The 26,643-nt window shown below is 33.3% G+C and overlaps 1 protein-coding gene across 13 annotated transcripts in view; it reads right to left on the bottom strand.

The window, feature by feature from the left end:
• LOC126892391 (hepatocyte nuclear factor 4-gamma) overlaps positions 1-26,643 on the bottom strand; it is a 465,924-nt gene that overhangs the window by 76,739 nt on the left and 362,542 nt on the right. For all 13 annotated transcript variants that reach the window (XR_007700813.1, XR_007700812.1, XM_050661914.1 and 10 more), the window contains exon 2: positions 19,759-19,963. Coding sequence is in view for 11 of the 13 variants with exons in the window: in XM_050661914.1 (XP_050517871.1) it covers positions 19,759-19,963 (205 nt within the window). In the remaining 2 variants the exon portion in view is untranslated. The remainder of the gene's footprint in view (positions 1-19,758; positions 19,964-26,643) is intronic.

The raw sequence follows: 26,643 nt of genomic DNA, 5'->3' as shown, positions 1-26,643 counted from the left end.
GGTCAAAACAGAAGAAGCATTGAGATAAATGAAAGAATTAAAGCAGGGAATAGGGCATTCTGGAAATACCACAAGCTACTTAAAGATAAAAACCTGAGCAAGAAAACAAAGACAAAGATATATAGAGCGGCAATTAGACCAGTCATCACCTATGGAGCAGAAGCAATGTGCCTTACAAAAAAAGATGAAGAAAAACTGAGAATAATAGAAAGAAAAATTATGAGGAGAATACATGGTCCAATTAAAACAGATCAAGGAGAAATACGAATTCTGATGAATCACGAAATAAGAAATCTAATGGAAAAAGAAGACATAGTGAGATTCATTAAAGCACAAAGACTAAAATGGTTTGGCCACATCCAAAGAAGAGGAGTGGATGAACTAATTAGGCAGATAACAAATTGGACGCCAGTAATAAACAGACCTAGAGGAAGACCGAAAATAAGATGGGAAGATCAACTGCGAGAGGATGTATCCAATATGGAAATTACAGGTTGGAGAGAAAAAATACAGAATAGGAAAGAATGGAAACAGATCACAGAGAAAGCAAAAAAAACACGAAAATCTCTAAAGGATAATGAAGAGGGCTTATGCGGACCAATCCACCGTATGAAATGGATTAAAAGAGCTCATGAACCTGAGCGACCTATACTCTACTAGAGTGACCGGTCTATGCAAGAGAATAGAATCAGCCGTTTCAGAAACCCGACATGCCTAAAAAAGCAAAGTTGTGGAAAAGGACAAAAAAAACCTCGGGGTCGCTGGGTTTCTCTTGATACAGAAAAATTTTCTCCACTCTTTATGGTAGGGGAGCCCAAACGGGGATTTTTGCAGTTACTCGAGCGCGTCAGATTATCATATGGGGAGAAACGTGTTACCCTGCAGATGTACCTCTACCATACATTGGTTCGTTCAGGGGGGTCCGAAAAGAAAATCTATCCTTAAAAATACTCGAAATTATCAGATTAAGATAAGGTAAGTTAAGTACATGCAAAAGAGTGTATATTTAAAAAATCTGACGATTTGAGCGGGGCGTACGGAAATGGGCGAGTCAAAAAGTTTCACAAAAAAAAAGCGAATATTTCGCGAAATGAACGTCAGATCGAAAAACTAAAAACTACGTGTTCAATATTTTTCAAAAATCTATTGAAAGATACCAAACATGACTCCTCACGGTGAGGGGTGGGGAGTAAATTTAAAATTTTAAATACAGATCCCGCGATATATCGCAAAGTAAACATCAGATCGAAAAATTGTATTGCAAATACACGTATTCAATATTTTTGAAAGATTTATCGAATGGTACTAAACACGATCCCCACGGAGGTGGGGTGGGGGTTACTTTAAAATCTTAAATAGGAGCCCCCACTTTTTTATTGCAGATTTGGATTCTTTGCGTAAAAATAAGCAACTATTATTCGAAACATTTTTTCGAATTATGGATAGATGACGCTATAATCGGAAAAACGATTGTTGGAAATGGAAAACTAAATTAAAAAATGGAAAGCGCCCACTAAAATGGAAAATTTTACTTAACATTTTTGGGTTTTAGGACCTAATAATCACAACCCAATAGGTCCCCAAAGCGCTCGAGTGACTGCACATTTAGCATACTTTGCTCCCCTACCATTAGGTTCATTTAGAATGTTAAATCGAGTTGGGTTTTTCTTGAAACGTGTTACTCTGTATGAAAGAAAACGATTGAAAACCATTTTTTTGGACATGTCGGGTTTCTGAAACGACCATTTATGCAATATAAAAGCCCAATTATCACATCACTTTATTTAGTACGATATTTACATTCATCAGACATTATTGTCCACTACTAAACATAGGCTTCCTCCAACTTCCTTTCACATATTCCAGTCTTAAACGCTGTTTATACAGTTGCTTGTTATACTCTTTACATCATGGATTCACCTGGTTGGCGGTCTAACTGTACTTATTTTATTCTCTCTGGGTCTCGAAATTATTAGTCTTTTGGTCCAACGGTTGTCGGTCATTAGGGCTATGTGACATGTCCTTCTCCATTTAGACTATGTGACACGTTGTAAAATATCAACTATTTTCGTCCTGTGACTTGTGTCGGGGTTCGGTATTCTGTATTTTCTGGTGACACCCAACCTCGCTCTCTCTATTCCTCTCTGCGTCACTCTCAGTTTGTTTACTGACCGTTTTGTCAACGTTAATGTTACGGCGTATTGCTCGTATACCCTTCTTTTCAAACAAACAGCCTGTTCTACTTAAATACGTCTCTCAGCTTCCCATGAAACATAATAGAAGACATTGTCGGACAACACGGCTTAGGCGAGAAAACCGAAACGGAAGACCGACTTAATCAATTTTGTCGGGAAGAAGATTTTACTATTGCTAACACGTGGTTTAGACTTCCCCCGAGACGACTTTACACATGGAAATCACCTGCAGATACAGCCAACGATATCATCAGAAACCAGATAGACTTTATTCTCATTAACAAAAGGTTCAAGAACAGCTTGACTTCTGTGAAGACCTACCCAGGAGCAGAAGTCTCATCGGACCACAACCCATTAGTGGGCCAGGTAGAACTTAAACTAAAGAATCTCATCAAAAGTACACCTAAACAGAACCTGGATTATGACACTCTAAAAGACCCCGTAGTTCGTCAGAACGTAAGAGATGTAATGAGAGTAAAACTAGAAACCGCTAAACAACAAGAACAGAGTGTAGAACAAAAATGGAGTTATATCAAAGACGTCGTGCTGAATGCGGGAAAAGAACATCTGGGAAAGAAAACAAGAGTAAAAAATAAAGAATGGATGACTGATAACATTCTGCAGATGATGGATCTAAGGTGATTAATGAAGAACAGGGACGCGAAGAAATACCAAGAAATTAACCAAACAATTAAAAAAGAAATACGAAGAGCCAAGGAGACATTGATGCAAGAAAAATGTAAATTAATCGAGGAGCTCAAAGTGAAACTCGATCATATAAATATTCACCGAAAGATTCGAGAAGCCACTGGTCAATACCAGAGGAAAAACACATACCTCCTCATAAACAAAGACGGGAACCTGGCGACGACAGTTAAGGAGAAGCTGGTGACCTGGAAAATGTACATCGAAGAACTCCTTTGCGACTACCGAGGCAACCTTCTAGAAACAAATTGCATAACAGGGCCGTCAATACTAGAAAGCGAGGTGAAAGCGGCTTTAAAACAGTCTAAGAATGGTAAAGCCACAGGTCCGGACGAAATACCCGTAGAACTTATTAAGGTGATGAGTGAAGTAAGCACGAAGGAATATACGATTCAGGTAATATCCCAGAGGAATGGCTGTTGTCAACGTTTGTAACAATACCAAAAAAACGATCTGCGAAAACGTGCGAAGATTTCCGGACTATCAGCCTTATGAGTCATGCACTTAAGATTTTTCTTAAAATCATGCATGCCAGAATTTACAAGAAATGCAAGGAAAATGTCGGTGAAATGCAATTTGGATTCCGCGATTCCATGGGTACACGTGAAGCACTTTTCACCTTACAAGTTCTACTTCAGAGATGCCGCGATGTTAGTTGTGATGCCTATGCTTGTTTTATTGACTACGCCAAGGCATTTGACCGTTGCCAGCACCAGAAGATGGTCACCGCCCTACAAAGAGTAGGATTAGATGAGAAGGACATTCGGATCATCATGAATTTATACTGGAACCAGCGTGCTCAAGTCAAGGTCGAAGACCAGTTCACCGACTAAGTGAAGATCATGCGAGGAGTAAGGCAGGTCTGTGTGCTCTCGCCGACTCTTTTCAATATATACTCTGAGGAAATTTTTACTGAAGCCCTCACAAACCTAGAGATGGGAATCCGAGTAAACGGTGAATACATCAATAATATCCGCTACGCCGATGACACTGTATTACTAGCAACCAGCCTAAATGATCTACAGGCCTTACTAGACCGTGTGAGAACTGTGACCGTAATATACGGACTGAACCTTAATATTAAGAAAACTAAATTCATGGTTGTCAGCCGTGTAAATTTAGATCCCGGGGCACTAATGGCAGATAGCGAAGAGATCCAGAGAGTCGACAGATTCACTTACCTCGGAACTACCCTCAACTCATAATGGGACCACGCTCAAGAGATTAGATCCAGAATTGAAATGACACGGTCTACATTTATCAAGCTGAGATCCTGGCTGTGCTGCAGTGATCTCAGTTTGGGAACCAAGATGCGGATAGTGAGGTGCTACGTTCTTCCAGTGCTACTGTATGGAGTTGAAGCCTGGACACCGACGCAAGCCACTGAAAAGCGGATTGAAGCCTTCGAGATGTGGATCTACAGGAGGATACTAAAAATATCTTATGTGGACCATGTCACCAACATTGAGGTCCTACAGCGCATGACAAAAGAAAGAGAAGTGCTTAATTTAGTAAAACAACGTAAGCTTGAGTACCTTGGCCACGTGATGCGGAATGAAGAAAAATATCGAGTTCTTCAACTCGTCATGCAGGGCAAATATTTGGCAGGAGAGGACCGGGACGCCGTCGTATCTCGTGGTTGAAAAACCTCCGACAATGGTTTGGGATAACCTCCGCGGAGCTGTTTCGCAGAGCAGTCAACAAAACAATGATAGCCTTGATGATCGCCAACATCCGGACCGGATAAGGCGAAGAAGAAGAAGAAGAAGACAGCTTCCCATAACCCGGCCAGCTCAGACTTATTCAGATTCGTGTATGTATCTCCAGATGTTGTGTCTTCTTCTTCTTCTTCAAGTGCCGTCTCCTAATCGGAGGTTGGATATCATCATCACTATCTTTACTCTATCCACCGCTGCTCTAAAGAGTTCTATAGAACTGCATCTAAACCAGTCCCTTAAATTCTTTAACCATGACACTCTCCTTCTTCCTATACTCCTTCCGCCTCTTATCTTTCCCTGTATTATCAGTCTTAGCATTTCATATCGCGGTCCCCTCATTACGTGTCCCAGATATTGTAACTTTCTTATTTTTATTGTGTTTATTATTTCGCATTCTTTACCCATTTCTCGCAGTACTTCCGTGTTCGTTTTCCTCTGTGTCCATGCTATTCTAAGCATTCTTCTGTAACACCACATTTCAAATGACTGTAGCTTATTTATGTGTTCTTGCTTTAATGTCCAGCTTTCAAGTCCATATTGTAGTATCGAGAACACGTAGCATCTCAAAGCTCTTGCTCTCAGTTCTAAGCTAAGGTCTTTGTTGCAGAGAACTGTTTTCATTTTTACAAACGCATTTCTTGCTATTTCTATCCTGGTCCTTATTTCTGTTGTTTGATCATTTTTCTCTGAAATCCAGGTTCCTAGGTATTTGTATTTATCAACCATTTCTATCGGCACATTTCCCAAACGTATGCTTGCTTGTATGTTTGTTTTCTTAGTTATTATCATGTATTTGGTTTTTTTTTATATTCATTTTTAGTCCATATTCTTTACAGAAATTGTTTGTTTTGTTCAGTAGTAGTTGGAGTTGTTCAGCAGAGCTTGCTATAATCACGGTGTCATCTGCATATCTTATGTTGTTAATAGATCTTCCGTTAATTATTATTCCTTCACTTTGAGATAGCAATGCTTCTTCAAAAATGGCTTCACTATATGCATTAAAGAGTAATGGAGACATAATACATCCCTGCCGAACTCCTCTCCTGATTTCAATTTCTGGACTGGGTTCGTTATCTATTACAATTTGTGCTCTTTGATTCCAGTAAAGGTTTGTTATTATTCGTAAGTCCCTTTTGTCTATGTTTTTTGTCTTTAGAATTTGGACTAATTTTTCCATGTCTTACTTTGTCAAAAGCCTTCTCAAAATCAACGTAACAAACATGCACATCCACATTCATGTCCATGCATCGTTGAGCTAACACATTAAAAGCAAATAACGCCTCTCTGGTTCCTAGTCCGTTTCTGAACCCAAACTGACTATCATCTATTCTTTCTTCTAGTTTTTTGTTTATACGACCATGTATTATTTTCAAGAATAATTTGAGAATGTGACTTATTAAAGATATTGTTCTGTATTCACTGCAATCTTTAGCGTTTGTATTTTTAGGGATAGCACAAAAGGTTGAGAGTAACCATTGTTTTGGTATGTTGTGTGCTCTATTGCAATTGTTGCCATTTGGTGCCAATACAGTTTTTAGATAATTCGCGAGTCTTGTTCGTCAATTTCAGTTGTTCTCAGAATTTCGATAATATTTTGAGGCTTAAGGTAGCCAACTGCTTTTCAATAATCAATAAAACATGCATATACATCTAGATTTATGTCTGTGCATCGTTGTGTTAACATATTCAAGGCTAAAATAGCTCCTTGAGTCTTCAATCAATGTATACTCCTTGTCCTCATATATGGCTCTCAGAAATAGCCGTTTACAAAGGAAAATATGAAAAAAATAGTAAAGGCAAAAAAATTCATGGAATGAAAAATTCTGAACATTCAACTATCAGACAGGAAAAGAAACAAATGGATCCGTAACAAAACAAAAATGAAATATGTCTTAACCCAAGTAGCAAAGTTTAAATGGAAGTTCGCCGGACATTAGTGATGTTGATTATAGATACTCTCGAGTATTAGTTATAAATCGTTACTTTTGTATAAAGTAATCATTTACAGTATTCGTTACTTTGATTACTATGACTACTTTTGTTACTTTTGTATTTGAGTATCGGTAATCATATCGAAAATCGTATTTCTCAGTAGGTAGGTATTTTCTATAAAGTAATCATTTACAGTATTCGTTACTTTGATTACTATGATTACTTTTGTATTTGAGTACCGGTAATCATATCAAGAATCGTATTTCTCAGTAGGTAGGTATTTTGTATAGGTATTCCGTAATAACAACGACCTTCACCGATCTGTTTAAGGGATAAAAATGATTTGATTACTATGATTACTTTTGTTACTTTTGTATTTAAGTACCGGTAATCATATCGAAATAATCATATATAAAGTTGCCAAACTTAAATGGAGCTTCACAGGCCACACAGCTAGACAAAAAGACCAACGTTGGAATGCAACGATACAACATTGCAGACCTTACCAAAGTAAACGACCGAGAGGAAGACCACAGATGAGATGGGTTGATGATATTAAAAGAGTAGCCGGAACGAATTGGAAAAATGTTGCTCAGGATAGAGACCGATGGAAGGAGTTGGGAGAGGCCTATGTCCAAACGTGGACGATAAAAGGCTAAGAAGAAGAAGAAGAAGAAGAAGAAGAAGAAGAAGAAGAAGAAGAATCATATCGAGAATCGTATTTCTCAGTAGGTAGGTCTGTATAGGTATTCCCATATAACAACGACCTTCACCAATCTGTTTAAGAGATAAAAATGATTTGATTACTATGATTACTTTTGTATTTAAGTACCGGTAATCATATCGAAAATCGTATTTCTCAGTAGCTAGGTATTTTGTATAGGTATTCCGATATAATAACGACATTCACGAAGTACGAAGTAATCAGAGTAATCAAAGTAGATACAATAGTCGTTACTCGCTCTAATACGATTGGTATGAAGTAACGAAGTAATCAGAGTAATCAAAGTAACGACTTGCCTCTGTGTATAGTAATCGTTACTTTAGATATTCGTAAGTAACGAGTACTTTGTAACGAATAGATACTTTTTCAACATCACTACCGGACATGCTCTAAGGAAGAAGGCTGAAAGATGAACTAAGAGACATACATTGGAGACAATGGAACCACAAACGAAAAAGGGGAAGGCCACAAATGCGATGGTCAGATGAACTGAAGAATCGCGCCGGGTCAAAATGGATGCAAATTGCTAATATAGAGAGGCATGGAAGAAGGAAGAAGAGCCCTATGAGCCAAGGATGGATGTTTAGGGCTGATTAGATAGACAGATAGATAGACTTTTAGAACACCCTTAATATGTTGTTTAACCAAACTTTATTATGGGTGCTAGTATATGGGTATAGGCCATTTTTCTACTGTAACAAATTTTAATAATTATTTATTACTATTTTATTACTAAATTATACTTATCATTTCTATAAATAAATTAATCATGTATGTCTATGTCTACAGTGCCCATTAAAAAATAGCAACAGACGCTGACTTATCTAATAGTTTCTAAAAATATGAGATAATAATAACCAGTTATTGGAATAAACTTTTGATTATTGCACAACTCCATACAAGTATCTACAAAAATTTTTAAACTGGTATTTATAGACATATTTACCAATATTAAAATCAGTAGACACTTTTGAGAAATTATTAAAAAGGAATATTTATCATACAAATATTGCTTCTTATTTTATTTCCACTCTTTTAGCTACAAAATATGAGGAACGACAGCTTTAGATTTAATTCGATTCAGGGACCACTACCATCAGTTGACATGTTTCTTCTTTTTAGAGTCATCAGAACTGCCTGTGGTGTTCCCTGAAGCGAGTTAAATGTGGCTGTCTATTAAGGGGGGGGGGGTATGGTTTGAAATCAACATATCAAGCACATTTTTGTGAATTTTTTTCGAAGCTATGGTAGGATTATTTTATTTTTAAATTAAATAAACATATTAAGTACAATTCAAAGAATATTTAAGAAAAAAATCAATCCAAAATATTGAAAAATAAGCCATTGGCGCCAAATTTTGGCAGGCAGCTAAAAAAAAAATGGATTTTGCGGTGGACATCAGAACTCATCACTGGATCATACGAAACAAAAAATTCAAAAAGATTTAATTAGCTTATGAGTTTCACGAGGTAACAACGTCGAGTTTTTTATTTTTAATGATTTTTGATTTTTTGGTATCACTCGGAAGTCAAAAATAAGAAATTTTTGATAAAAATTTTGTGAAAACCAACAGATTTAATATTGTTGAACAAAAAATAAGCACAAAACGAAAAATATCTCGACGTTGTTACCTCACAAAATGTCTAAAGAAAATCTATGCAAAATTTCAGGTAGATCGGTCAAGTAGTTTTTCAGTTACAATGTCCACCGCATTTGAAAAAGCAGTTTTGAGAAAAATGCGTGTAAAGTTTTGACAACTGCATCTTCATCTTCTTATTTGTCTGCCAAATCGTAAAGTGATGAACATTGGAATATGTTTTTTGAATTGCGGAGTAATTTACAAAAGAGAAGGCGAACAGTTGTTTAACATTTCTCACTACGCTCACGCGTGCTAGCCCGAAGTCGCGGCAAAGCGAGTCGAAGGTAGGAATATTTAAACACGCTGTATCTCTGGTAATTTTACTCCGATTATTTTGAAATTTTCAGAGAGTATTCTTGAAAGTATGCACTTTTATTTAAAATAATAAAAAAAATTAAATATTTCAAACCATAGCCCCCCCCTTAAGCCTAATTCTGTTGGATTTTTATCTAGACAAGAGGACAGGTGATGAACGTAAAGATTCTCTCATGTCTGTTATTTATTGGTTTGTTTGCTTGTTGTACATTCTTTCACGGTTTTTGCTGTAAATTTTAAAGAACCACTTGGATTGACATGAAATTTGGCATACGCATAGCTAACATGTCAAGAAAAAGTGATATTGTGCCGATTTGTGCTTTTGTCCTGGGGGTGAGTTTCACCCCTTCTTGAGGGTGAAAAAATATACGCCCAAAATAAGTCCGGAAATGGATAAACTGACTAATTTTAAGCAACTTTTGTTCTATAGAGTTTTTTCATTAAGTCAATACTTTTCGAGTTATTTGTCAGTGAATATGATCATTTTTTAACAAAATATCCACGTTTTTAGACGGTTTTTCGCCAATAACCCAAAAAGTCAGTATTTTGTCGAAAAAAACATTCTTAGCAAAAATATAGCCTGTAAAAAAGTGAAAAAGTTGGTGTATGCATAAGGTCTCTAGACCTGGTAAAAGCAGAGTTATAGCTAATGAAAGATAGGTTCATATTCGCCAAATTTCAGATAGAATATTTCAACGTGAAATATCCAAAGAATGAAGCGTTTTTTGGAGAAAACTCATTACAACTTTTTTAAAGTGTTTAAAAAAATATTTACTTCTGTTTTTATAAAAATAAGTTTCTAGCATCAAATGTAAGAACATAAGGCTCAAACTAAAGTTGGTCCCTTTTGCTATGGCAAAAAAAAAACGGGAAAATCACCCCCTACTTAGCAACCAAAATGAAATTAATCGTTATCGCTTCACAAGTTGCTTTAGTTATGTTGTGTTTATATGATCTGTAAGTTTCAACCATTCAAAGTGCTTATTTAAAAAAAATTGGTATTAAAGTAAAATTTTTAAAATTTTTATTTTGAAAAAAAATCCTTTTTTTCAAAATAACTTAAAAATTACGCGAAATACCAAAAATCTTAAATAATAAAAAAGTCGTAGTTTCTTTTCTAAATATTTTGTATTTTTTGTTTTTCTCTAGGACAAAAATTGGTAAAGATATGGCTGTTCAAAATGTTGAGTACACTCGTGTTTAGTGACTCTTTCAAGCCCTTTCATCTACAGCCCTTTCAAAAATAAGGACTTTAAACCGAAGAAACTTACAGATCATATAAACAATACATACGCAAGTAAATCAACTTGTGAAGTGGTAACGATTAAGTTCATTTGAGATGATATTAGGGGTAATTTTTACGATTTTTTACCAAAAAACGGGACCAACTTTATTTTGAGCGTCATTTGTTTACTTTTGACGCTAGAAATTTTTTTATCAAACAAAAATAAAGCTTTTTTTAAACACATTAAAAAAGTTGTAATGAGTTTTTCCCAAAAATTGCTTCGTGTTTTGATTACTTAACGTTAAAATATTTGATTTGGAATTTGACGAATATGAACTTATTTTTCATTAGCTATATCTGCTTCTACTCGATCTAGAGACCTAATATATACAACATTTTTATTACCTTTTTACAGGCTATATTGTTGTCAAGAATGATTTTTTCGACAAAATACTAACTTTTTCAGTTATTTGCGAAAAACCGTCTAAAAACATGGTTATCTAGTTGAAAAATAAGCATATTCACTCGCAAATAACTCGAAAAGTATTGACTTAATGAAAAAACTCTATAGAACAAAAGTTGCTTAAAATTAGTTAGTTTATCCATTTCCGGACTTATTTTGGAAGTATATTTTTTCACCCCCGAGAAGGGGTGAAAGCCACCCCCAGGGTAAAAGCACACATCGGCACAATATTACATTTTTTCTTTGAGTCGTTAGCTACGTGTATGCCAAATTTCATGTCAATCCAAGTGGTTCTTTAAAATATAGAGGTTTTGCAATATTTTACCGTTGTAAAATAGTAATTGTAAAATAGTCCAGAAACCGAAGCTTTTCACCTCGCAATTTTTACAGAATGGATCGATTTGCTTGAAAATTTGAGAATAAGTAGTGGATAGTCCAAGGATCAAAATCTATATGATGCCGAAAGGCGCTTTTTCCATGGGGTTGGTTGCCACCCCATCTCGGGGGTGGAAATTTTTTATTATATTTTGACCGCAAAAGTTGATAAAAATATTCATTCTAAGCAAAAAATGTTCAATACATTTTTTTGTTAAAATTAACAGTTTTCGATTTATTCGCTATCGAAAGTGTTAGTTTTATATCGAAAAATTCAATGTTTTTCGATTACTTTTCAATGTAGAAAAAATTTTTTCAAACCAAGTTCTTGGGAATTAAATATCCTACAATTTAATATTTAAACATTATTTTATATCTCTGATGCTAATCTTTCTATTCTGAAGAAAATGACATTTTTTACCAAACTACAATAATTCGTTATTCGCTTTTAACTCCAGTTTTTTTAAAACTAATCATTCTAAGCCAGTTCTACACCTTCGGCAAAGAATTAAAGATTTGCACGAAATTTTAGTATGTTATAGTTTACTTAAAAAAACTAAGACTTGATTTTTTAAAAAATTGTTTTACCGTGCCGTTTAATTATTATTAAGGGTCAAAGTTAAGTTTTAACATGGGCTCTTATGGGAATTCTCAAAAAGTTAATAACTTTTGACCCAAATCTACGATTTTTAATTATTTCTGCTTAAATTAAAGGTTTTTTGGTAAGGAATAACATATTAAAAAATGAGGATTGTTTACCGCACCATTTATTTTTAATTTATTTATTATAACTAATTCCGTAATTTATTCCGTAATTTCCACAATTTATTATAATTTATTTTTATAAAGTATTCAATACTGAAACATATGATTTGAGTATTCTGCTATAAATGCATTGTTACCAACTTTCACTTGTATATAAGTTTCCCCCTTTCCTCTGAGAGGCATACCCCGTAACGAAGGTGTAGAACGTCGTTAATGATACATAAATAAAGAAGAATAAATAAGGCCAACGACTCAAAACACCGCTAACTTACATTATTATGCTTCCAATTGGATTTCTCCTTTTTTTGTTCAAAAAATTTATTGATTTTTTAACTGTAACAATTTTATTTTTTATCTTAGAAAGTTTGGTAAAAAAGAATTTTGTAGGTTTTTACAAGATCTATAAGGCTATTGATATTAAATCCATTTAATATCTTCAGTCGCAAAAAGAGGTGACTTTGAAAGTGTTGGTAAAGGTGGTTTTTGAATGTTATTACAAGTTATAATTATCAATAGCTCACTCAATTTTTGCCGTAGAAAAAATTTTTCAAACCAAGTTCTTGGGAATTAAATAAGCTACAATTTGATATTGAAACATTTTTTCGTGTCTGTGATGCTAATCTTTCTATTCGGAAGCAAAAGAATTTTTTACCAAACTACAAAAATTCGTTATTCGCTTTTAACTCCATTCTTTTTAAAACTACTAGAGTCTATTAATAATACATAAATAAAGAAGACAAAATAAGCTATTAAATGACTAATTTTAATTAGAGTGGTAATTATGGGGTTGATTCCAATCACTTATTCGCTGAAAAAATAGGGAGTGACATTCTTTTCATTACAAGTCACTTAATTTTTGAGCTAGAGACTTTTTTTTATTTCTGTGGATAGATATGTTTAAATGCTTTAAATTAGTTTCAACAAATTATCCTCCAAAAATGCATAGTTTTCCCGTCTTTTGATTTTGAAACTACAATATTTAGCATTTGACGAGAAAGAGCTAACATAATAATAAAGTATAGCTCGATTACTATTGGTCTTAAAGAAAATAAAAAAACGGTTTTGTTTATTTTTTCAAAAGGTACATTTTTGTTAAGCAAAGTTGTTTTAATAAAACGAAAACTTTTTGAGTTATGTAGGTTTTCTTTAAAGACAATCGTAATAAAAGTCCGTTTGATGTTTAACAGTTTTAATTAATAAAATAGATGACTAAATTATTGATACTATTAAATTGACGAAATGTAAAAGTGTAAAAGTGTGTAATTGTGACCAAAATCTTACGTGTTCTTATTCTTACAAAAAACGAAATGTATTTATAGATAATTTGCGTCTAATCAATACAATACCCGTCTTAATTCGTCTTTTCTAAGTATTATCCCTAAGAGCGCGTCTGTCGTCGCTGTGATGTTATAATCGACTCCTGTATTCGTTCTAGTTCCCTACGCTAAAACCAACCCTCTTAGGCTAATCTCTTTTTTCCTGTGAAAGAACCCAATTAAAATTGGTTCAGAGTATGTACCGACCCGCCGCCGTCTTTTTCCAATAAACTAAAACTATATAGTTAAAAGTAGTCCGCTACCGTCGCCGTAATCCTTAATTCGTTCTGCACATCTGTGCCAACGTCCATATGTGAGACCCTTATCCCGTTCTCGTACTAATAATTAAGAAAAATGATATACAGGGGAATTTAAAATATAAGGTAAAATATTTACAATCCTACAGTTATTAGCAGAAAACTGATTAAAAACATTAATTTTTTCGATATAAAACTAACACTTTCGATAGCGAATAAATCGAAAACTATTAATTTTATGAAAAAAATGTATAGAACGTTTTTTGCTTAGAATGAATGTCAACTTTTGCGGTCACAATATAATAAAAAATTTCCACCCGCGTGATGGGGTGGCAACCACCCCCATGGTCAAAGCGCCTTTCCGCTACTTATTCTCAAATTTTCAAGCAAATTGATCCATTCTGTAAAAATTGCGAGGTTTTATCCTATTTTAAGCTTCATTACTTGGACTAAAAATATGAGAACATAGGTTACCAAGAATTCTGCATTACGACCTAAAGAGAATTTTCTCTTTTGTTTAAAACAAAATTTCTTCAGTTTTGAATTGAGATCATTTAACTTCAGTGTCTCTCTTGATTAAACAAAAATTTCAAAATAAATATTACCATGTTACTGATTACTTCTCCTTATCAGTCTGAGATTCCTTGACCGTCTTTGTTTATAAAGATATATTTTTATTTTGAAATTCTTTAGATAGTGAAGAATACACAAAAAAAGTTGACACAACCAGGAGGTATTATTACAATGCGTAATTTGTATCTGAATTCACTCCGCTTGTTAAGAGATCATCACTACGCATACATTACGATCAAATGATTCATACCAATTACATTGTTTAGACTTAGTTCTGACTCCAAATCATCATCAAGGCCTTTCATGGATGGAATGTTTGCCGCTCTTACTTAGAGCTCTCTGATTCATTTATTGCTGAGAATAACTCCACATTCGTCTTGTGTGTTGTCAAAGTTTGTTGAAGACACTTGATTCTAGAACATGACCCACTACTTTGCGCCGTGTAATTTGGGTTGCCTACTGCGAACTTTCTACATGTCTTCTTAAAATCATGTTTACGTGTACCTATACACTTTTCCGCATTCCACGCACTTATTCTTTCCACACCGAACATTTTCGTTGTCAAGAAAATGAAATACCTACTCAAAAAGCAAACACAGAACTGTGAACAGTAGAAATGATTGAACCGGAAAATTTATCTAAGAGCTTCACTGTCACTGTTCAATTAGTAATTATACAAATAGTCTACATTCTACCACATCTAATACTATTTTAATATTAAATATCATGTAACTGCAGTAAATATCGATTTTTTATCACTAAATAGTCTTTTAAGCGTTTTTCTAAAAACAATTTTAACGGTCACATATGATCATTCACACATGACATAATTAGCATATAAGCAAATTTCGTCAGCCCTAGCTTTTCACCGACCTTCAAGTGACTTTACATCAATTGATTTTGAATTTTGAGTCTATACTTTCCCAAATTTAATAAAATTTGTGATTTTTTATATTATCTAATCGTTGTTTTATGTAAGTCAAGCATAGCCACAGATCAATCTTTATAGTAATAACTTTTCAGTTTCATTTTTAAGTTCATCTAAATCAGACCACAGATCAATCTTTATAGTAATAACTTTTCAGTTTAATTTTTAAGTACATCTAAAAAGGTACTACCTACATAATTTAATTTATTCATGCCTTACAATGTGAATTTTTAAAGTGGTTAGGTAATATAGCAAAATTTTATTATTTATAAAATTCTTTCATACAGCATGACTGCTCGAAAACCATTTAGATACCTTTTCTTTGTAATATCTATAAATTAATAATTTTCCCATTTCTATTTTATTCCAATTTCTATTTGTATGTAATACTTTTTAAATAACTCGAAGGCCCATTTCGCCGATTCAAGTTTATATATGCTACCCAAATTACACTGCGCAAAGTAGTGGGTCAGGATTTAGACAGAACCTTGAATGAATTGGCTTTCGTTACAATTTTCTTCCACTTATTTCGATGTGTGCATATAGTTCACTCCAGTTTCTCACTTTCCGGATTTTGATATCTTTCATGACCTGGTCCTCCCCCTTAGTCTTTCAGTTTCTGGCATCCATCTGGTGATCTTCTTAATCAGTAGGTCGTTTTTCTCTCTCTAAGTGTCCCAGCCATCTCAGTTTGTGCGCTTTAATAAATCTAACTACATATTCTTCCTCCATTATGGGGATTCTGGGACTATAATTTGATTCTGGGGCTCAAATTGACACCCAATATATCCGGCTAACTAGTCACTATAAATAGCAAGGTTATTTACACTGATTTCTCACGCTATTAACCCTGATTTCTCACGAAAAGTACGTCGTCGTAGTGAAATTCTGAGCACACCAGAAGAACGAGCGGATATTTTTATGTAAGAAATTGGCTATAATTTGATTCTGGGGCTCAAATTGACACCCAATATATCCGGCTAACTAGTCACTATAAATAGCAAGGTTATTTACACTGATTTCTCACGCTATTAACCCTGATTTCTCACGAAACGTATGTCGTCGTAGTGAAATTCTGAGCACACCAGAAGAACGAGCGGATATTTTTATGTAAGAAATTGGCTATAATTTGATTCTGGGGCTCAAATTGACACCCAATATATCCGGCTAACAGCCAGGTTATTTACTCTTATTTGCCATGCTCTTAACCCTGATTCCTGACGAACTCTACGTTGTAGTGAATTTCTGAGCACGCCGGAAGAACGAGCGGTAACATGTCAAAGAATAAAAATGTTATTGGGCCTCTGTGTGCTTTTGTCGTGTAGCTCAGTTTCACCCCTTATAAAGGGTGAAAAAATATACGTTCAAAATAAGTCCGGAAATAAACGTCTAATTCTAAGCACCTTTTGTTCTATTGGGACCGTGCAAGTTCGGAACAGCGACACCTGGTTTCATAGCTCGGCAACTTTTTTCGCACTTTTAATTATATTGGCCAATCATATTGGTCCTGGTTGCTGGATAATTGTCAAGGCCGTAGCCCAAAAAAATTATAAGAAGAAAAAGTAAGGTTTAGGTTATGATATTAAAAGGTAAACAATTGTATGTAGCAAATAAAATTAATTATTAAAATCCAGTACTGCAAGCAAAACACAATTAATTAAATTAACTTTTATATAATAATTGCATATCATATCAATATTTGGAGCAACATATAATTTTCCTTCTTCAATGACAGTAGGTATGAAATATACGTCAATTTGACAATTTCATTGACCATATGAATTATTTAAGAAAGTTGCAAGATTTCTCCGCTATTCGCGCACGATCGATTCTCGTATCCCCTCCAAGTACCTACAAACACACACCGCGAATAGCATTTTTTCAGTAAGTTAATACTTTTCGAGTTATTTACGAGTAAACACCTTCATTTTTCAACAAAAAAAAAAATATTTTTTATTCAATAAAATACTTACTTTTCGATTTATTTGCCAAAAACCGCCTAAAAACGTGTTTTTTGTTGAAAAATTAAGGTGTTTACTCGCAAATAACTCCAACAGTATTAACTTACTGGAAAAATGCTATAGAAAAAAGGTGCTTAGAATTAGACCTTTTATCCATTTTCGAACTTATTTTGAACGTATATTTTTTCACCCTTTATAAGGGGTGAAAGTCACCCCCAGAGCAAAAGCACACAGAGTAAGTAAGTAAGTAAGGTATGCTTTATTGTCAAAAATTTTTACCAATTTGTGGACAAAGCTTAAACAAAATAAAAAATACAATAAAAAACAAAAAATAATAAAAAACTACAAACAAAACAAAAACAGAAACAGACACCAAGTAAATGGCGTGAGTTAGAGTAAGAGGCCCAATAACATTTTTATTCTTTGACATGTTATCTATGTGTTTGCCAAATTTCATGTCAATCCAAGGAGCAAAACCGTGATTCAATGTACTATAAGTTGCTAACCGTTGCTAATGGCAACCGACACAATAAACCACATTCGTAAAGAAAAATAAATCTCCACTACACTTTAGAGGTCATTTTTAGTAATAAAATGTAATTTTCGTTTAAAATAATTTTTATTTTAAGACAATATACATAAGTCTTTCTTTAGTCAATGACTGTAAAATAATTTCTTCTGACTGTAAAATTATCTCGGCTTCAGTTGGCCGTAGAAAATTTTTATTTTGTTTTAAATTTTTATTTGGTCTTCAGCAACAGTAATCTGCAAGTTAGAAACTGATAGGATGTATAGGGGCTGCTTCAGTTCTAAATGTTTATAACGAAATTTGCCCCCTTATTTTCAAACCAGAAATAATAGGTTGAAAAATGTTTTACGCATTTATTTACATCAGAATATGAAAATATAAGTCTTTAGAAAGAGAGTGGATCTAGGATTACCGCTCTACGATTTTTATTTCAAAAAGTTATAGCCTTCGACATTTGACCCCTTGGGATAAACAAGTTATAATATCTGAAGTTCACTAATCGAGCTCTACAACTTTTTTATGTTTAGAATTAAACGATCTTCATTTTAAAGCCTTAAAAAATAAATAAAAGTTATTTTTACAATAAATAATTCAATTGCAAAAACGGCCATTTTGGACCTTTCGCAGGCTGTTTTGCAATAACATATGAACGAAATTAAACTTGCCATAGCTCAAATTGTAGGTTTTTAAATTTACTACAATTTTCTATTTAAAATTTTTTCTTAAAATGAATATCCAAAGCTGCAAATCTAAAAATAATTAGAAATTATAAATAAAAATAATTAGAAATTATAAATTTAACAAATGAAAAACGTCATAAGTAAAAAACCGCACAAAATTTTTGGTTACATTTTAGCAGAAGTTATTCCTCCCATCGTCCTTTACAACACCTGATAGGTTTTAAAAATTCCTGAATTATATCACATTTTTTCACCCACAGCCTGGGATATCAATATAATGTAAATTTATAGGTTAATGTCGCTAAATTTCCCAGCTCGACTAGTTTCATTTCTTTATATCTCACAGCTTAATACGTATTTCATCTTTTGCGCTATTTTGCCGGTTATTAGCGCGCTCATCACTGTATTAAAAATGGCATGCACCACTTGAACCTAACTTTAAGGTTTAAGTATGGTTTGAAATATTCAAATTTTTTTTATTATTTCAAATAAAAGTGCATACTTTCAAGAATACTCTCTGAAAATTTCAAAATAATCGGAGTAAAATTACCAGAGATACAGCGTGTTTAAATATTCCTACCTTCGACTCGCTTTGCCGCGACTTCGGGCTAGCACGCGTGAGCGTAGTGAGAAATGTTAAACAACTGTTCGCCTTCTCTTGTGTAGATTACTCCTCGATTCAAAAAAGATATTTCAATGTGCATCACTTTACGATTTGGCAGACAAATAAGAAGATGAAGATGCAGTTGTCAAAACTTTAAACGCATTTTTCTCAAAACTACTTCTTCAAATGCGGTGGACATTGTAACTGAAAAACTACTCGGCCGATCTACCTGATATTTTGTACATATTTTTTTGAGACATTTCATGAGGTAACAACGTCGAGATATTTTTCTTTTTTTTGATTATTTTTTGTTCAACAATAATAAATCTGTTGATTTTCACAAAATTTTTACCAAAAATTTCAATTTTTTGATTTCTGAGTGATGCCAAAAATTCAAAAATCATTAAAAATAAAAAAACTCGACGTTGTGACCTCGTAAAACTCATAAGCTAATTAAATCTTTTTGAATTTTTTGTTTCGTATGATCTAGTGACGAGTTCTGATGTCCACCGCAAAATCCACTTTTTTGTGAGCTGCCTGTCAAAATTTGTCACCAATGGCTTACTTTTCAATATGTTAAATTGAATTTTTTTCTAAATATTCTTTGAATTGTACTTAATATGTTTATTTAATTTAAAAATAAAATAACTGTACCATAGCTTCGAAAAAAATTCACAAAAATGTGCTTGATATGTTGATTTCAAACCATACCCCCCTCACCTTAACTCGTGAGTAAAATTCCCGTGAGTAATGAACTACTACTCTCGGGTAAAGTAATGGGAGTCATTATATTATCTATTCAAAAATAGTGAATAAGGAGCATGTTATTATTTAGAAAAAAAACATTAACTTACCGACACGTATATAAATGATTTTTTCTGACGGAGCGCCTGAAGAATCCTTTGCAACCGTCACACGAGGCGGCGCCGTAATGTTTTCCGGTGGCTCTGTCTCCGCAAATGGCACACTGTTGGCTGATGGCGTTGACGCCTCCGCTAACGTTACTTAACGTAGCTGTTAGCGAATTATTGCACGCCGCCATCGTCATGTCTGAGTCCACTGCAACAAAAGGAAGAGAACGTTAAAAATTATACATAGTAAATCGTTAGTTAAAGATTAGTTGATGAAAAATTGCACTAAATGCACAAGATGCAAAATACACTCAAAAATATCAGAGGTAAGCTGAAGGTAGTTTGAGTTGCCTCAGATTGAAAGAGAAAATAAAAGACACAATTCAAAACCACTGTACCAATACTTAAAGCAAGATAGTAGAAAACGGACAGCTAATGTAGCCATAGAAGCAAAAACATGGCAGAAGTCTTTCGAAGAAATGTATCAAGAAACGGATATAGAAGAAGAAAGAGAAACAATAATGAACCCGGAACAAGGTAAAGAAGAAGAATTGACCTATACACAAGTAATAGAATGCAAACTGAAAAACGGGAAAACAGCGGGAGACGACGGAATATGTGCAGAACCAAATTAATATAGGACCTTTCACATTCCCATATAAAACATCTGTTAAATACCTTGGCATAATTTTAAATCAAAAGCTCTCTTGGAAAGAACATATTCATCATTTGTCAAAAAAATGTGAAAACGCAATAAATGTACTTACTAAGAGCTTTTAGCCACACAAAGTGGGGAGCCGATCCAAATATATCACTAATCTTCTATAGAGCACTAATACGTTCAGTGATTGACTATGGTTGTATTTTATATGGAAATGCAAATTTAACTCAATTGGAGATATTGGAAAAAATAAAAAATAATTGTTTACGACTTTGTCTTGGATGTATACAAAGCACACCAACAAATATTTTAGAAATCGAAGCAGCAGAGCCTCCTTTGCATCTTAGACGGCAATTTTTGTGTGATGTTTTTATATCAAAACTCCTAGCACAGAAAAGATCTGAGAAAATACAAAACCTCAATTCAAAAATAGATAGTCCCTTCTGGCGACGTAAAATTCATCCAAAAGTAATAAGCAGTTATCAGCTATTAATCCAATTTAATAGCGAGGTTTACAGAAATGACATCCTTCCCTTTTATAATTGCGATTATAACCTATTAGAACTACAAATTCTCTTATTATTATCTTAATATTGAACCACATGTTAATCAATTTAACATAAATACGTTTGTTGAGCAAACAATTAACAAAGAAAAGATGGCCGGAGTCCGATTGTATTTATACAGATGGATCCAAATTCGCTGAGTCTACTGGATGCGCCTTTTACCATTCAAATGAAAATCTATCTAAAAAATTTAAACTTTCAAATCAAATGTCTAGTTATACTGCTGAGCTCATCGCAATTCTTCAAGCTTTGAGGTATATTAATATCCATCACAAGAATAAGTTTATTATATTAACAGATAGCAAAAGTTCGGTAGACACAATGGTACAAACTAAATTATCAAGCACTTCATCAGTAGTAATTATAAAAATTTTAGAAACAATCCAGTTACTTACGAATACAGGTAAACAAATTTCTTTGGTTTGGATTAAGGCTCATTATGGAATTAACGGAAATGAAATAGTGGATAGACTTGCCAAGGATGCTACTACAACAGGGGAAACGATAGAAGAACCATTAATGCCAGTCACTGATCTACGACAATGGTTTAAGAAAAAACAAATGGAGCAATGGCAACTGGAATATGATATCTCTCTTAAAGGTATACGATTTCATGATATCCAACCAAAAATTTATAGAAAACCGTGGTTTAACGACATTACAAATCGGCACTTCATTAAAACCCTAAATAGAGCAAGGAACAAACATGGTTTATATCCAGTTCACAAAAATAAACTAGGGTTGGCCACTTCTCAAAACTGCACTTGCGGGGAGTTGGGTACATTAGAGCATGTGATTTTCGATTGCGCAAACTTCCAGATGCTGAATCAACAGTTACCTATATAAGAATCTACAAACAGGTAGATTCGAAATATAAATTTGTATAAAATTGTTTATAACCACTTAAAAATATGAAAATTGATATTAAAAAAAATATATAAAAAAAAATTCAAAAAAATATATAAAAAAAAACAAAAAAAAGAAAGAAAATAATAAAAAAAAAGAAATAAATATTAAAAAAACAATAAAAAAAACAAAATAAAAAAAAAAAACAAAAAAAGCAAAAAAAATCACAAAGAAGGCCTAAACCTCCGCGAGGTTGAATCGGGTTTAGGTCTTAATATCAATTAGTGGTTTAGTATAAGTATTTAGTAATAGTGTTTAATATTAGTATGTATTTTTAATGTAATGTATGTAATATATGTTTGTAATTATTAAAATATAATGTATATCAGTTAAAATTAGGAAATTGTGTCTATGAAAATAAAAAAAAAAATTTGAGCTGGCCAATTGGTTCAAACCAAGGTCATAAATCTAAACACACACACACATAAAATAAGGGGGTGAGGCACTATACAGAAAGATTTATGATCTAATACAGAATATATGGAATAAGGAAACAATGCCCGAAGAAAGGAATTATTGTGACAATCCCAAAACAAGGAGACCACAGGATATGTAAAAACTACCGAGCAATTAATTTACTGAATGTAACATATAAAGTAATGACTGGTATAATTAGAGACAGACTAACAATATACACAGAACAAAGCATAGGAGACTACCAGTACGGTGTTAGAAAAGGAAGATCCACGATATATGCTATCCATACACTAAAACAAGCGATAGAGAAAACATACAAGTACGACGGAGAAGCACATATACTTTTCCTAGACTTTAAACAGGCTTTTGACAAACTAAGTAGAAGAAAAATGATCCAAGACTTACAAGAGAGCAAAATATACAACATAACAAAACAGAAATAATAAAAATAAAAAATGGAGTAAGACAAGGAGATGCGCTCTCAACGGTACTATTTATTCTATCATTAAACAAGATAATAAAAAAGTTGTCAAACGCAGGAACTATAAACAAAAATGCAGTACAAATAATTGGATATGCGGACGATATAACCATAGTGGTAACAGATAAAAGGGCATTAAAGAAAACTTCATTCGTTAAAATAAATCATTTTTAGTGGCGAATTTAGATTTCTTGTCCCAAAAAACCCACGCTTACCAAATTTCGTGTTGTTAGCTCATGCCTATCAGAAAATATTCAAGAATAAAATAAAAGTTTAAGTTTGACACCCTGTATTCATAGGCGCCCATACACAAGGGCAGGGGGCCGTGCCCCCCTCGCTTTTCGGGAAAGAACAAAAATTTAATTTATATTACATAAACGTATTTTTGTCAAAAAATTATTGGATAATTTTGAGAGATAAATTTGAAACAACATATTTATTAATAAAAAAATTCACATATTGGGTAATTAATAGTTTAACAGAAAATCTGTGTGTCTGCGACAGCGGTGTATATGGAATGTGCATAATACGCATTTCGCACAGTCACGGTATGTGATTAACGAAAACAGTGAAAGAGATTAGAAACGTGGGAACATAATAATATTATATATACTGTAATCGCCACCCAAAATTACAAATTAAATGAATCATTTATAATACTGCAAAGAAAATCATATCAGCAAGAAATCCGATCTCTGACCGATAATCACTAATGAGCCATGAGCCATTTGTCTTTAAGAACTGGCACTATAAAGATAAAGTGTAAAATCTGTGAAGTGATTATATTTGTTTTCTATATTAAGTTTTGTGTACATCGAATAGAACCATCTTCATAAGCAGAAATAAATTCATATTGAAAAATAATTTTTAAAATTGATTGAACATAGTCAAATTTTAGTTTGCAAAAGTATTTTTTTAGTAAGTAGATTATTTTAAAGTGTACATTATGATGAACAGAACAATTTTATTTAAATGAAAAACAGGTGATCTTTCATGACGAATGAGTGTTATATACAGGGTGTCCCAAAAGTAGCGGAATGGTCGAATAATTCGCGAAATGAACATCGGATCGAAAAACTGAAAAATATGTGTTAAACATTTCTCAAAAATCTATGCAATGACACTGAACAAGTCCATCACTTCAACCCCTGTGTGTGGAGCGGAGGTTAACTTTAAAATCTTAAATGGAACCCCCAATTTTTGTTGCAGATTTGGATTTTCCTTGTAAAAATAAGCAAATTTTATTCGAGCCATTTTGGGAATTGTGGATAGAGAGCGCTATAATCGGAAAAAACGATATATCGTGATACCATAGCAAAATTATAAAAACGGTCTAATATCTCGAGAAATATACTTCCAAATGAAAAACTAAAAAACACGTGTTTAATATTTTTCAAAAATCTATAGAATGACACCAAACAGGATTTTTCATTCCACATTCTGGAGGTGGGGGTGAGAGTTAACTTAAAAAAAACTTCCTCCTCAAAAAATAAGTAACATTTATTCGAAACTTTTTTAGAATTGTTCGCGGATGGCGCTATAATCGGAAAATGCGATTTATTTGCGCCATCTATCAACGATTCTAAAAATGTTTGGAATATATGTAACTTATTTTTCATAGGGATTCTAAATCTGCAAAAATAAAGGGAGATTCTCTTTAAGATTTTAAAGTAAAAACTTGGTTCGACACATACTCGTTGAAGGCAGGGCTTTGCAAGCATTGTATTCTTTTCAAATGGGTTTTAAAGAGAGGCGCAACTTTTGTGGTACCCATGACATTTCCATTTAAAAACTTGGTCTAGTATTTAAATGTATGAATAATGTCTCACAACAGGGTTCAAACTAGGTTTTTTAGGTGGTTTAAACCGTAGTAGACTCCCTCTATAACGAGAAATGAAATGGTGGACTAATTATCTCGTTATAAGCGGATCCCGTTATATCAAACAACAATAATATGATGCCTTGTTTTAATGCCTCTTACTTAGTTTATTAGGTGTCGATGGTCAACCTGAACAGTAAACAATGAGACTTCGCCGTCATAAATTGTAAATTTCCTATAATATTCAATATCGGTCGATAAACAAGCAGAAGTTTATTACAGGTGGCCGAGTTCATTACAGCACTGGCACTCGATAATAAGACAGGTGTTGGGCATTTCTATGTACAGGCAGTTGGGGCATTTATTTATATATGACCATTACAACGCTAAAAACAGGTAAAGACACGTATTCTTCGATTTCAATTTTCCTCGTTGTAACCAAATATGCCTCGTTATAGAGCGTTATAGTTCAATAGGAATTTCATAGGACACCTAATGTACCTCGTTATAAGCGAAACCTCGTTATATCCGTGTTCGTTATAGAGAGAGTTTACTGTATCTATTGTCATCCGAAATATACAAAATGTAATGTGCAACATCTTCACGTTTGGCCCCCCTAAAAGTTTTTATATGGGCGCCCTTGCCTGTATTTCAGTTATTATCAACTTTCGTACTAAGGTAAGTTAGCTTAAATCGACCTATTTTAACCTCAGGAACCTGAGATTAAGCTATGGCCCATTCTTTACCAAACACCCTGTATATACATTGTATGAGAGTGAATGATCGGAGAAAGGGTCAAAACTTAATACTGTTTTTAACAATTTTGTATCAGATGTTTTGGCGAAAATGATCTACTTGTTGCTATGCGGCTTGAGTTACTTTCTATCACCTAATGCTAATGTATAAAATTTTACAGATTTGAATATTGTTAATATAGTATTTTTACTACAAAAACGTTATTACGTAGGTCAAAATTTTTGACGTAAGAGAACTGTCAAAACATTAGAATGTGACTTTTCATTATTGCCGTGTTTATAATAAACATAGCAATAATGAAAAGTCACATTCTAATGTTTTGAAAGTTCCCTTACGTCAAAAATTTTGACCTACGTAATAACGTTTTTGTAGTAAAAATACTATATATAATTAATGCAGTAATGATAGGATGGTAGGATCATAAATCATTTTTATCAGAAACCACTCTTGACAGAAAAAGCACCTGTCTATATATTTTTATCGGCTGATCTAAAATATATTGCACTAATAATTTTACAGTATTGCAATAAGTCAAAATTCTTTTTTCTGAAGATATTATTTTTTTCTGTAATTTTAATGTTATCTATTATCTTTAATGGGAATTAATCACAATTTCGATTAAAAATGCTTTTATTTTGACGTTTCAATAGCTTGGCAATACAAACTAATTTATTATACTTTATTAATGTATTATAATATATTATAAATTTTAAAGTAGATGACTTTCAATCATGTCTAGTTCTCTCAAAGAAAAAGATGACAAAAAGGGAAAAATCAATTTTTTCACTCCACTTTTGGAATTTCGCATAATTACTTGGAACGATTTGTTCTCAGAGATGTTATCTATAAGAGAGAGGGACTTTGCGCATGGGACTTCTCGCAGACATTTGAAGACTGAGTCTGACATTTGAAGACTGAGTCAATGAAGATAGCTGACTAGACGCGTGGACTCTAAGTGGTGCTATGCTTAAACGCTTCATAGCCTTTGAGATGTGGATATAGAGACTATACTAAAATCACAATAAAGATTCACTAGAAATTAACAAACCAAGAATTATTATGAATGTTGAACACTCTCAAATCATATCACAATCAATGTATATGCATTTTAAATCCCAAATCATGATTCACAAAATTTATAAACTGCGCGTCATAGAAAACGGGCACCCTAAAAAATGGGTAACTTTTGAGGTTGCGTATCTCCTAGAATAGAATAGAATAGAAATATGCTTTATTGTCATGAAAAATTTAACAATTTTATAGACAAAGCTTACAAGAATCA

The sequence above is a fragment of the Diabrotica virgifera genome, chromosome 9 (assembly GCF_917563875.1).
Source record: "Diabrotica virgifera virgifera chromosome 9, PGI_DIABVI_V3a".
NCBI classification, from domain to species: domain Eukaryota; kingdom Metazoa; phylum Arthropoda; class Insecta; order Coleoptera; family Chrysomelidae; genus Diabrotica; species Diabrotica virgifera.
The sequence above is the reverse complement of the archived record's forward strand: the minus strand, read 5'-3'. Positions and strand labels throughout refer to the sequence as shown.